The sequence below is a fragment of the Epinephelus moara genome, chromosome 4, assembly GCF_006386435.1.
Source record: "Epinephelus moara isolate mb chromosome 4, YSFRI_EMoa_1.0, whole genome shotgun sequence".
NCBI classification, from domain to species: domain Eukaryota; kingdom Metazoa; phylum Chordata; class Actinopteri; order Perciformes; family Serranidae; genus Epinephelus; species Epinephelus moara.
The window spans coordinates 36,334,426-36,348,306 of record NC_065509.1 but is presented as its reverse complement, the minus strand read 5'-3'; the positions used below and the strand labels follow the sequence as shown (position 1 = coordinate 36,348,306).

The following is a 13,881-nucleotide window of genomic DNA, read 5'->3' as shown; positions in this document are numbered from 1 at the left end:
AAATGCAACAAATACAACATATAATACAAAAATCCATAATAAAACAACAACTATTCAAATATAGTGGCCTCTCAAGAAAAACAAGTGCATGTCTCCGTCACTATATTCTTTATGATGCCCTGAAATTCATCAGTGGATATAAGTGTTTCTAATTTTAGATCTTTTTAAAGATTGTTCCATGTCCAAGGTGCAGAGTAGGAGAATAATGTTTTTCCCAGATCTGTTAAAACCCAGGGTACTAAATCAAATTAATGAAGGAGAATTTACATCTTCTGGAGAAAGCTCACCGGCATGGCCCATTTGTTGGTGCAGCTGTAGTCACATCCATGTTAGGTGAACAGTGACTGTCTTTTATGTATGTAATCCTCTCATTTTTCAGCAGGATGATGAAAGGGTTAGAAGTCCCACACTGTTTACCTCATATGGATGTAAAGACCCAGTGTGGTGGAGAACAGAACAACAGAAGCGTCTCTGTCCAAATACTTATGACACTTAATGTCACCGTTACACAAATGTGAAGATCGTGATACAAATAGAATCAATCAATAAATGATGAAATGGTAATTTATAAAAAAAAAAATTAAAAAAAATCCTTTGTTTCCTCTGAGAGTCGTCTTGATTCAGCTCGAGCCTTTAGTGGTTTTACTTGTTTGAAAATCCTGCTTGTCATCGCCTGCATAGAAATTCATAGTGCGGGGTTTGGTCTGTGGCAATTTGCTTTGTGCATTGTGGCACAATCAAAGCAAAACCCTGCCTACACACAAGCACATGTCTGCACGCTTCCATGCATGCACAAGTATTATTTAGACACCAGTGACTACAGCACACATCACCTCCCACTGTGCAGCTCCAACATCTCCGCAAGAAGAGACTGAAGGGTGGTGTCTCAAATCAGCACACAGATCAACATGATAGCAACATACTGAGGGATTAGTTGGAGCTGATTTTGTTTTTTAGGGAATGGAACTCTTTAATTTACATAGAAAATAAAATGTCAGTTAAAAGTGCTGCTCTAGTTTCAAAGAAGTGTACGAGTAGAATTAAGCAGCACTGAGATTGTTCCTCATTTTCATGTTTCACACCCTCCTCCTTCTTCGTTAATGTTCACCAGGTGATCAATCAGGCCAGTGGAAGAATCTCCCACCACACCGTTCACACACAGCCAATCGGCAGACGCTTCGACAGGGTGGACGACTTCTTCATCCCCGCCTCCAGCCTCATCATTAACCACATCAGGTGCGTCCAGAATGATCCAAGAGCACTCCTAATGCAAATTGATTCACAAATTACATTCACCCCATTGGCATTTCATTCACTTTTTTCTCCTCGACTCAATACAACGATAATGATTTGGACGGGCATTTTGTGTGCGAGAGTGAGTGTGTGCGTGTCTGTTAAGGCGGTAATGGAGGATTTTGGAGGAAAGCCCAGCGGTCATCTGTGCTGCAGAGGCGACCGTGGCACATCACATGAAATAGAGCTAAAAATAAACCCTCTGTACATCAGCTGTGTAATCGACTTTTTATAAATCAAAAAGCCAGTTAACAACAACTGACAAGTTTTTAATTACTAAAAGATCAGTCTTGTAATTCTGCCAGTAGTGATGAGCCATATAAACAGTGATCAACACAGAAATATGTGATCAGTTTCAAAGAGAAAAAACAAACAAGAAAGTATGCACTTAAGTTACACGACCTGACAACATATCATATCACAGAAACAAAGCTTTTCCCTTTTTTTTGGATTAAGAGTACAAAACAATGTGCATCACAAAATATTTAAAAATCAAACTTTATTCATAAAGCACTTTTCATACAAACAGAAGGCAACCAAAGTGCTTCACACAATTAAAACAATAAAAGAATACACCCACCCCCTAAATAAAAAAATAATACAACATTAAAATATCACAGCAGTAAAAAAAAGATGATAAAAAATAAATAATATAAAAATAAAAAAGTGGGAAAAACTGGAGGCTAAAGACCTAAGATAAAAAAACAATTTTAAATCACCCAACAAAGTGAAAATAAATAAATAAGTAACAAAATAGAAGAATTTGCCAGCGAGAAAACCACATTAATAAAAATAGATTTAGAAATACACAATAATAATACATTTAAAAAAAAAAAAAGTTCAATTAAAAGCCAGGCTAAAAAGGTAGTTCTTGAGTTTGCTTTTAAAAATATCCACACTCTCTGCAGCCCTCAGGTCTTCAGGCAGGCTGTTCCATAGACATGGACCAAAGTTACAAAATGATGCCTCACCAACTTTGGGACCTAAGACCATTAGGAGCTTTGTAATCCAATGAAAGGATCTTAAAATCAATTCTGAAGCACACAGGAAGCCGATGCAGAGACTTTAAAAAAAACCCACAACTCATCATCACCACAATGCACCCTTATCTGTGATTGTCAACATAAGTCAGCTCCATCACATGCAGACACAGATATTTAAAACAAGAAACAAACCAAATCATAAAGCAATAAAGTATAGAACACAGTGCGTAGACGATCTTCCAAAGCATATATAGGATATCTTTACAAATGTGCTAACACTCTTCTTCCCAGCAGCCCATTCTTGGAATGAAGGCGCCCCCTCGGTCTTCCATCTCCAGAGAAGAGTCCGTTTGACTATTATAAAAGTAGTTTGGACCCAGCTTCTAATGTGTTTGTCTCCTCCCATTAAGAGAAACAAAGCTGTTTCTAATGTATCGTATGGCTGCACTGAGGCCCATTTCCTCAAATAGACACAGCAGGGCTGGATGAGTTTTCACCAAACAGGGTCTAGAGCTGCAAGTCACGAGGCGGGGGGGGTCTTTTATGTTGCAAATATTAATTTACTTTTGGTAGCCCACTACAATAATAAAAAAGATAAAAAGACTGAAAACTTTATCGTATTAGATAAAACAGACATTGACAACATTTATGTTGTGTGTATTTTAGTGTGGTCTATTTTATGATCGTTTTTAACTAATGTAAAGTGTCTTTGAGCACCATGAAAAGTGCTCTTTAAATAAAATGTATTATTATTATTATTATTTGGGGGAAATGGTAATAAATAGCAAAACATCCTAGTCAGTTGAAATGGTAATAAATAGCAAAACATCCCAATAGTCAGCATATTGCAAAAACTTTTGAAATCCCACTATATTATATCTTGACCTAAATATCACGATAACATCATATCATGCTGCCTGACAATTATTTTCATCATCAATCCATTATTTTTTCCATTAGTCATTCAGTCTATAAAATGGAAGCTTGATAATTAAGTCTAAGGTGACGTTTTCAAATGTGTTATATGTCCATATTCAACAGTCCAAGTCCCTGTGATATAAAGATTGTGTAATTTTCAGTCGATCAATTATCAAATTTTGTTTTAACTCTAAATGAGACTGTGCCAGGTTGCTCCAAGTCTGACACCAAACAGATTCATAGTGTAAATTATTAACTCAGACAAAACCCTGTGCCAACATGGACGATAAAAACCACAAAGCCTATGACATGAAGCATTATAACCTAATAAGGCACTCAGTGTGCAGGCAAACAGTCTCGAACACAAACAACACTATTATCTGTTTCTTTCTTCTTGTTTCTGAATCTACAGCGAGGGAATTTAAGATGAAGCTCAACAGAAATAGTGACTTAATTTATATAAATATCTGTAAGCTAATGCATCGCCGCACCAGACAGACTGGCCCTCAGTCCGTCTGTAGCCGCTGAGAAACCTGAGATCCAGTTAAGACATGCGCTCAGTGTTGAGCACATTGATTTTACCAGTTTTGTGTCTAAAACAAGTGTAGGCAGTGTAATTATGTTGCTAAGCACCTGAATAGTGGATAAGTGCAGCCTTAACTCAGCCTTATTTTAAATGCCACGCAGGTTTGTGTGTCCTCCTCCTTTAAATCTTCACCCACGGTCCACATGAACTTTAAAAACAGGAATCAGCTGTAATGTTTGTAGCTACTGACATTTCTCTGTGACAACATCAGACACACCAGAAAGAAAGCGATTAAATCAGAACACACGCCTCCTCAGTGCTTCTGTTCCCCGAGTCTTTGTCGCAAATGGTCAGAGGTTCTTCTTCAATTACAGTAATCATATAAGTCATTAGCACATTTAGTCTGTGATAACTTTATTATTATTGATGTTTTAATGATAAAAATTCAGCATGAAGCTTTAAAGACTGTCGCCAGAGGGGGACAGCTGACATCACACCTCCTCTTTAACATTTTGGTTGATCACCAACAAAGACAAACACACTGCGGTGGTTTTTACAAGTCACCAGCGGTCATCTCACTCAGGCTCAACTTGGACAGAGGAAAGCTGGTCCCAAACGCTTGACTAATGTCGTGGCCAGGAACAAGCAGGAGGTCTGGATGATTTCAGGATGTTAACGGCCCCCTGGAGAGGTGGAGTAAGCAGTCCAGGGTGTGTGTGTGTGTGTGTGTGTGTGTTGTGGGTGGGGTGGTGGCTTTGCTGGCACAGCTGTAATTAGACCCACTGAGACCTGCAGGAAAGATTGCAGGAAACTGTGGCCCCGTCTTTTTTTGCAGTGTTTGAAAATTGCTGTCTTTACCAACTAGTTGCGCGTCATTTTTTTTTAGAAATAAGCGTACTGTGTGTTAGCACTGCTGCCAGGTCCTCTTAGTGTGAATGTTGTTTACGTGGCTAAAATGTGAAACACTATAACCTGAACAAACACCTTCACATAGTATAGATGTTGTGCTTTGATGTACAGGCGTTCACCTCCACAACCATACAGATTAAAACGCTGATACTCCATGGATATGCTGCTGAAATTGAGCTGATATTTTTACTTATTTATTAACTATACCTTTTAGTTATTAATTATTGTTATGCCAAATTTCTCAATTACTCATTCAGTCAAAATTGTAAAAAAAAAAAAAAAAAATTGATTATCTGACTAACAGTTCAAAACCCAAAGATACTGAATTTATTATAGTGTAAAACAAGACAAAAACAGCAAATTCTCACTTTGTAGAAACTGGAGCCAACACATTTTCAAATCTTTTTACTTATAAAATAGCTTGCCAACTAATCGATTAATCATTGTAGCTCCAATCTCCTTATCACTACCCTGAAAATTTGTTTAATCTGTAAAAAGTCAGAAAATATGAAAATGCTCATTGCAGATTTCCACAGCCCAAAGTACGTCTTCATATCACCTGTTTTGTCCAATAAACAGTCCAAAACCCCAAAGTATTTATTAAGCAATCACAGAAGACAGACAAGCAGCAGGAGATGCATTTGAAGAGTCACCGATAGTTGCAGAATTTATGTTGATGCACTGTAGTTGTAGTAATTTAGCCCAACCCAAACTGATAACCTGTAATTTGTGAAAATAATAATAAGTGAATGTACAAAGTGCCCGGAAAACTATAAACAGCAGTACAAAATTCAGTGTTGTCAAGAAAACAGATCTAATATTTTGTCCCCTCATGTCCTGCTCATCAGACAGACTTGGGTCTTAATTCATGCTGTGATTTCCTACATTCAGCTTAAAGCAGATGGGAGCAGCACATTGAGACACTGTTGGCTCTCTATGTTTGTTACTAACTCATAATTCAGCCTCATTAACAGTGAAGTCGTCTTCTGTATCTCTGCTCGGAGAAAACATCAGTTTAAAGTTTAAGCACAGGAACAGCTTCAGATCTATATGTGCATGAATGTTGTTGTTTATTTGGACAGCTGTTTCTATCGCAGGAAAGTCTAAATTAACTGCTGCCTTGTGGCACTTGTTTTCTTGATCTCGTACCCAGACAGCCATTTGTCTGTTGGCAGGAACGCAGCATTGATTAGTCGATTTAGCAACATGAGCAGTGTGTGAGCAGCCGACATATATTCAGCAACTTCCGGGGATTGTTTAATGACTCGGGGATTCCCTCAGCAGCTACTGTAAAGCGAGCAGCAACTTCTGCCATTCATTTAAACCATCGACTTACAGTCAGGCAACTCCGAATGTCAGCAAAAAAAAAAAAGCTCTTATTTTTTATTTTTACCACATCTACAGAACCCTGCAGCTCAGGCTGCCCGCACCTATTTTTCGCTCAGACTGCCTTTTGGCAAAACAAGCCGAGCGAGAGGTTGATTCGATGTTCTTGCGCTGGAGGATGGCCGAACAAGAATTGCTGTGTTATGGATATCTTTTACTGTGCAGCATTCATTGTTCTCTTCCCTGTTCATGAATGTTGTCCTTGGGGGGCTTTAACTGAACTGCAGAGCAAAGTGTTGAGACCCAGCCATTCCTTAAACTGAAAATATTGACATGAAGATGGGACGATAAAATGTGCAGCAGCCTTAGTTAAACATAACCCTGTTGTGCAGAACCAGGGAGAATCTTTAATGCATTAATCATTGCTACAAACGACAAACAGCAGCTGTCAGTTTGGCTGAGAGCAATCTGGGTCTGCCAATGAAGCAACCCAGCTGTGTTCACATTAGAGCGAGGCCAAACAATGTCTGATTATTAATTTATCATACATGAAAAAATAGCTAGCTGTTGATGAAAATAATCTTTTCATTGCGGGATAAATGCACCATTGACCTTTAGCTTCCAAGCATGTAACCAAAATATCACATTATGTGTGCACTACCCATTGATCTGTCACCACAGATTGAATACAATCCATAGCAAAACAATTTGAGCAGTGTTTGACAGGCAGAGCGGTAATATTGGTTTTCTGTAAATCATGAGCGGATGGGAAAGGCAGATGGTTTTTCCAGGTTTAAACTGCACAGTAGGTTTTAAAAATGGTTATATTTCTCTAAATTCTCACCTGTCTGGGAGCTTATTTTTTAAGACAGGTGCGACAAAGTAGGATCAAGAACCTGATTAGTGTTAGAGCACTTCCTTTGAATTGAATCTAACAAATTTAGCTTTCCAAGTCTCATGAGGCCCATTTGGTTGGGTTGACAGGAAAGTCAAGATGTACAATCTCCCAGCTGGTAAATTAGATGGAATAAATCTGTCCTCTTTCAGTTATTCACTTTAAAGTCTCCAAAAGACTAATTCCTAAAATTACTCATAAAATAAATGTACCCTGCGTTAGATAATTTTACGTTTGTTAGTTTCCAGCGGAGTTAAATCCAGCTGTGAAATAAATGGCTATCTCAAGATCATAACTTTCACGTTAAATATTTCTATATTGAACGCTTCAGTTCATTTTAAATCCTCAAAACACTGACTGTCATTTGTAAGTTAAGATTTTATGAAAGTATAATGACACAAAAACAGACGTGTCCTGCAGTGAACCCAGGAGCTATGAAGTCTAAGTGTCAATGGAAAAAGAAATTAAACCAATTCATGTGCACAATTTAATGAAACAATAATGGTGTTCAACATTTTAATTTTGTTGAGAAATGTCAAAGATAACTCAGTGATGTTAAACAGGCAGAATCATGAGTTTATCCATGTGTCTGTCCAAAATCAAAACAAAGATGCATTACATTGAGACAACACATCTAAATTAAACTGTCACTGTAGAGCAGCAGAGTATTAACATGTCAAGGTGCCCATTAACATTAATTAATTCCCATATTTTAGCACCAGTAGGTTTTAAATGTGCTTTGTAAATAAATTTGAGTTGAGTTGAGAACATATATTTATCTTTGTCCCCTTGACCATCTTTCATATAGTCATTGATACTATACTGAACATCATTTTAACAGAACAGGTTAGCTTCGGCAGCTAACAGTTAGCATTTACGATACCAGAAATAAAGTATTTAACACAATATCAGTGAGATTCCACAATTCTTAAGTCCCAATTGGACACCATGGAAAAAATGAATCCAACATACTTAAACATACAATCTTTATTAAAACATTTAAATTTAATTGAATTTAAATGCCATTATTAATCCTTGATGCAAAGAACAAGTCTGATTTTGTGAGATTTTATAGTCAAAAAACTTATGTTAACATGTTTCTCCTCCATTGTTGTGTTCAAAAGATGCTGAGCGCCTTCTCATGCTGCTGCCATTTGTAGCATAGTGTACCTCTGCAGCGCTCCCACTGCAAAGAATTGGCAAAATGTACTGGCCTCAGAAAACAAAAGCTGTTCCATTTAGATAGGCTGAGGTGAAGCAGTTGCTGCAGCTGAACATGTTGCCATCCTCCACTTTTGTTGTTGTTCTTCTGTGCTCATAGGTGCTCTACTTCTTCTTCATTTGGCATTTAACAGCAGGCTAACACTTGACCCGTCAGGTCAGAAAGAATTGGATCCCCAGTTCCCACGGTACCAGACTACAAGAGCTACCGTTATGTTTTCAGAATTTTGGCATTAACTTGGTTCCAAAGTAGAGTTGGGCGATCTTGTCCATATCCTATCGTCCTATCGCCATCTAGTGAAATCGACGATGAACGATGTCATCGCCGCGCGCGTCGCCGTGGCAAGGAGAGAAGAGGATGTCCTCCTTCTTCCTTGTAGAGCCTGCCCTGTGTGTCTGAAACGTTCACTTATAGCCTCTCTTTGGCGTTTGAGCAGCTTTATAAAACTCTTGAACATGTAATGGCTCCTTAATTAGCAAGTTGACTTTACGTAGACGGCATATTGTGTTGTTTGGTTTGTTCACTGCTCCGCAACATGCGCGTTAGTGTCGAGCGGGCGGAGGCGTTGATCTCCCCCCCTCCCCCCACCCTCCGCTCTCTCACTAAGCAGCCTCCCTCTGTCTCCTCTCACTCAGCCTCGTTCAGCCTCGATCTCGTCAGCATGCTCCACACACGCGCTGTCTCCCCCCCACACCTCGCGATTGCATCGTCATTTAAAAAAGACATCGTGAAACAACCCTTCTATCACTGATGGGCGATCGGATCGGCCATTGGCACAACCCTGTTCCAAAGTTTCAGTTCTTGTGATATCCCTAGTTTAAGCAGGGCAAAATTAACACTGAAAGTTTAAGGATCATGGATGATCTAATCTAAATCCACTGCTTGGATTCAATGCAGTTTTGTTTAGATTTTGGACAGAGATACATGGATATACAGCAGACTTTGCCTTTTTTCTGCAAGACTACAGGTTTTGATTTTGTCCAACAGTTCCAATGAACGTCTATTGAAACAAGATGGCAGCACCCTCCAAAAAATTAGGAAAGACTTTGCGCAATTCTTTGAACTGAAGCAAGAAGGAAAAAGACCACTGTTAAGACAGCGAGGAAGATAAGGGCAGTAGTTCAGTTTTATTTTGAACACAACAATCTCAGTTAAGACCACACGTAGCTACAAAATGTGAAATACTGCTCCAATAATGTTAAAACAAGCTCACCATAGTTTATAGCAGATCTTTGACAGCAGCCATGTGGGAAATCTGATCACAGAACAACTCAAACTGCAAGACAGCCGACCAAAAAAAAAAAAAATCCTGACAGGCCAGAAATCCACCAGATTGTCCGACAGCTACTAAACATCAAACGAACAAATTTGGGATAAAACATTGGCTTAATCTGAACAGTGTCTGCTCGCTGTTAAAGATCCTTTGACATTATATTGGGGTAGTTTTTTTTTTCCTCCGTACAACAAACAAACAAAACACCACCACGCCCAGATCTGGTCTTTCCTGACCTGAGTGCAGCCTCCTGTGTGGACCCAGTGGTCAGAGCGATCTGTGGATCAATGATTCCCTCCACAGGGATGATAATGTGCACCGCGGCTTTCAAACAGCCATTTTCTGCTTGCAGGTACAGACAGCTTAGTGTTCAAATGGCATGAAAGATGATGAATGATGGCAAGATTGAAGTGCCTGTCAGCATCGATCAGCTGTTATTCACATTTAATTGAGGCCTGTCAGCTCCTTGAATATTCCCCCTGTACTCCACTCAGCTGTTAAAATGTAATGTGCCATTAACAGATTCTTTGGGTTTCTGTAATGAATAGTATTTTAACTGATCCATGCCCACTTATAAAACTGCTATAATTCTATTAGAGGGGAAAGTGTGGATGATGCTAGACTGCCAATATGAAGATTGTCAGGGGCCAGTGTTTTGCTCGTGAAGTGGTTAAATGGATCTTTAAGTGACCTTTTAGTTTTTTTCTCCTGAACATTTCTTTAAAAATCATGCCAGTCCAACAATTATAATAATTACCCCGTACAAATCAATTTGCATTTCTTATTTCAGGTCAATGCATTTTGATATGTGGACTGTGCTGCTTTATTTTTACATGTTACCTACTGCTTCAGAATTTATGAGCCTTGGACACAGAAAGAATCACCTCTCTGTACTGGTACGTTCCTGAATTAAAATAATGAAGAATTAAAATAATGAAGAATAGATTTTCAGTCTCAGTACATGACTAAATTACTTATCAAAAATACTTTTCTCAGTGTTCATGAAATTTCCTGCAGTCTTTATTATCCAGAAGGCTGGACAGTCCCCAAATCTATTACCAACTCTGCTAGTTGCTTGGTTTTAATTTATAATATATAAATATTAATGTAATTTAAGTATAATCCAACCTTGAAAACATACCATACTATGACTTTTTGTTCATCATTTTGGACGACATACTATGCTATGACTTTTTTTATGATTTTGGACGACATACTATACTTAAGCAATATCACACTGGAGCTCGTGATGTTATACTCGTATATCGTCACCGCTGTGATTCGGTCATGCGGCCTCGTGCCGAAGACAATCACAGCCGTGACGATATACGAGTATAACATCACGAGCTCGAGTGTGATATTGCTTTTATACAACAGTTTAACAGTTAAATAAGCAAGGCTGATTAAGAAATGCTGAAAAATGAGGACAAAATAGATAATTTAAGCATTTTATTTGTCTTCCGCCAACAAAAATAGTTCCCTCAGGACTCCGCTGTCACCGTTGCTATGTAACGCAGACATGATGCGCCAGGCACTTACTCTTTATACACATTTATCTGCACATTTCCATTAATTGTGCAGCTGGTGAAATAAGTCTCTGGTGACTGCATGGTGGACTGTCGCTTCACAGGCACAGCCGACTCTGCCTTCTGATCTGACAATATGTTGCTTTTCTCCAAGTCATTGAGCTCCGCTGATGAAACACTGACAAACCTGGATGTGTGCTCAGATGGATTCAGCTTCTCCTCTCCCTCATCTTCCACTGATGACCATTCATAGTTCAATTCAAAACTTATTTTAGGAAATAAATCCATATTTTTGGCTGTTTGACAGTGGATGAATTAATTAGCCGACAACGCAACTGCTGACCTAACTGACACTAACCGTCAGTTTTGATTTGATTGTTGATTGCATTCAGCTGTGAAGCGGAGTGATACATACACAGTGAAATAACCGTGATGTTGTACTCCAATATCGTCACGGTTTTACTGTCTCTCGACCAATCAGATTGCAGGGCCGGAACTAACTGTTGTATAATATCACTTTTTTTCGTGGCGTTTTTTTTTTTTAAAAATCATTTTGGACGACATATATACTATGACTTTTTTTTTTAAGATTTTGGATGACATACTATACTATGACTTTTTTTATTTATGGTTTTGGACAACATACAATACTATGACCTTTTTTGATGATTTTTGAAGACATACTGTACTATGGCCTTCTTGGATTTCATGGGGTCATTAAAAATGAATGTCTGTACAAAATTTAATGGCAGTATATCTAATAATTGTTCAGTTGTTTCAGTCTGAACCAAAGTGGTGGATCTGCTGACCGACATTGCCATCTCTAGAGCTATGCCATTAATGTGGCTAAAAGTCTGTTACAACTCGAGGTTTACAAGGAGACAAAATGTGTTATTGACTTAAACATTTTCTTTGTTTTTCTCTTGCCTACAGATTTGGGCTCATCCTTCACCGAAATGAGCCTGTCCTCCACAAAATTGACCTGGAGACGACGTCCTATGTGAAAAACATCAGCTTACGGGAGTATAACTGCATCCCCAAATCCGTAGCCTACACCCATCTCGGCGGCTACTACTTTGTCAACTGCAGGCCAGACTCCACCGGCGCCACGCAGCCACAGCTCATCTTAGACAGTGTAACAGATAGTGTGATTGGCCAAAACCGTGATGTCACCGGTACTCCATACGTCTCTCCAGATGGCCACTACTTGGTCACTGTCGACGATGGCGACGGCCTGATGAGGATCCAGGTGATCTCAGAGCGAGGAGAGATCCAGGAGCCCTTTGATATACACACCAACCTCCACCTGTCAGATCTGGCCTTCCAGCGCTCCTTCACAGAGGTCCACCAGTACAACGTGTTCGGCAGCTCCGGTCGTCAAACTGACGCTCTGTTTGTGGAGCTGAGCACCGGAAAAGTGAAGATGATCAAGAGCTTGAAAGAGGCCACCAAGCCATTCGAGTGGCCGTGGAGCAGTAGGAACAGGGTAATGGCAAGCAGCGGACTGTTCGGACAGTACCTCATGACCCCGTCCAGAGAGTCCCTGTTCATCCTGGACGGACGGCTCAACAAGCTCAACTGTGAGATCACTGATGTCCTCAAAGGCAATGTGGTGGTGTGGGTCGGGGAGTCTTAGGTCATAACGTCAAGACCCAATGAGCTTTCTTTTCCTCAAAGGTACTGTTGCACTGAATTCTGTTGCAGATTTTTAATTTTGTGGGAACGTGATAGTGAAAACCACAGATTCAGAAACCAAATTGACCATTTGTAAGTCCACTGGATGAGGGACTGTCATCCACAAAAAAAAAACAAGTGAGGGAGTAATTGATTGATATTGTCTTAAAGCCAAGTTTAAATCATGTCCCCCACTGGCTGGTTCACGTTTAAGTCAACATAAAGTTGCTTGCTGGTAATCTTTTCAGGAAAATTGGTATGAATCCATAAATATGTGCAACTTTGCATTATTATTCACAATCGGTTGTATTCAGTGTGTGGGAATGCTGTAGATAATATCTGAACTGAAACTAATATTTAAGTGAATTGGCAGAAATAGATATAATATATATATTAACTGTATATGTCCGGATTAACTCTTGTAATTTAAGTTTACCCATCCCAACTTTTTTCCTGTGCCTTCAAGGAAAATTCCCCTCCATCAGAGGAATTAGCTTAATTATTCCCAGTGTGACTGCAGACTACACCTCCTCCTTTGACCCCTCCATTTGTGGTGAGCGTGGTTCCTCACAAATCTACCGCTCTCGTCTATCCGTCCGTCCAACGCTGCTGATTCAGTCTAATTAAAACGAGCCCTCGCTGTGATCCCATCCTGTTTGAAGTGGAGACCGAGAGACTGAGTGGTTCATTATGGTTGTGCGCTCTGTAACCTTTGATCCAGAATTATAACCAGCGTTGGAAGGCTTTGAATGATCTCTATATTGTTTTTCTTTTTAGTCCAAAGCAGAAAAATGAAAGTCAGTTGCAACGTTAGTTAAATTGTACCAGCTTTATACACGACACATTGTGAGATTTAACGTATTTCAAAATGTTCCTTAGCAATGAGTCAATAGAGCACTTGTGTGTGAAGAAAATCATAACTTTAATATCCCTGGACCAAAAAAGAAATGAAAAACATCTTAGAGTGTAATAGAGTGAACCGTTGAAAAACATGCATTGTCTGCTCTGTTTGACAGCGTGTTTCAAGTGGATGTTTTTAATATGAAGTAATGATGAGCTAGCACACTGGGGAGTGGGGTAGTTATATTGTGTAGAGGGTCATTGAGGCTTTGAATATGACAAACAACTCTTTCTGAATGCTCCTGCAGTAGACACGTAGCTGGCGAGTCAATGAAACAGTTTCCTAGCTGGACACATTTCTATGCATTTTCACCCTAGCACTCTATGACTCTGTGTGAATCACAATGGGCAACTGTATCTCAAATTTAGTAAGGACTTTTGATGTGTACAGATTATATAAAGTCATTCCGTCTTTCCTGTTAAATCTTAATCGTAT

At 39.2% G+C, this 13,881-nt stretch overlaps 1 protein-coding gene across 1 annotated transcript in view; it reads left to right on the top strand.

The window, feature by feature from the left end:
- The window catches only part of fstl5 (follistatin-like 5), a 253,793-nt gene extending 239,918 nt beyond the window's left edge, over positions 1-13,875 (top strand). The window contains exons 15-16 of the mRNA XM_050042857.1: positions 1,112-1,236; positions 11,805-13,875. Of these exons, the coding sequence (XP_049898814.1) occupies positions 1,112-1,236; positions 11,805-12,507 (828 nt within the window). The 3' untranslated portion in view covers positions 12,508-13,875. The remainder of the gene's footprint in view (positions 1-1,111; positions 1,237-11,804) is intronic.
- Positions 13,876-13,881: the final 6 nt, after the last annotated feature.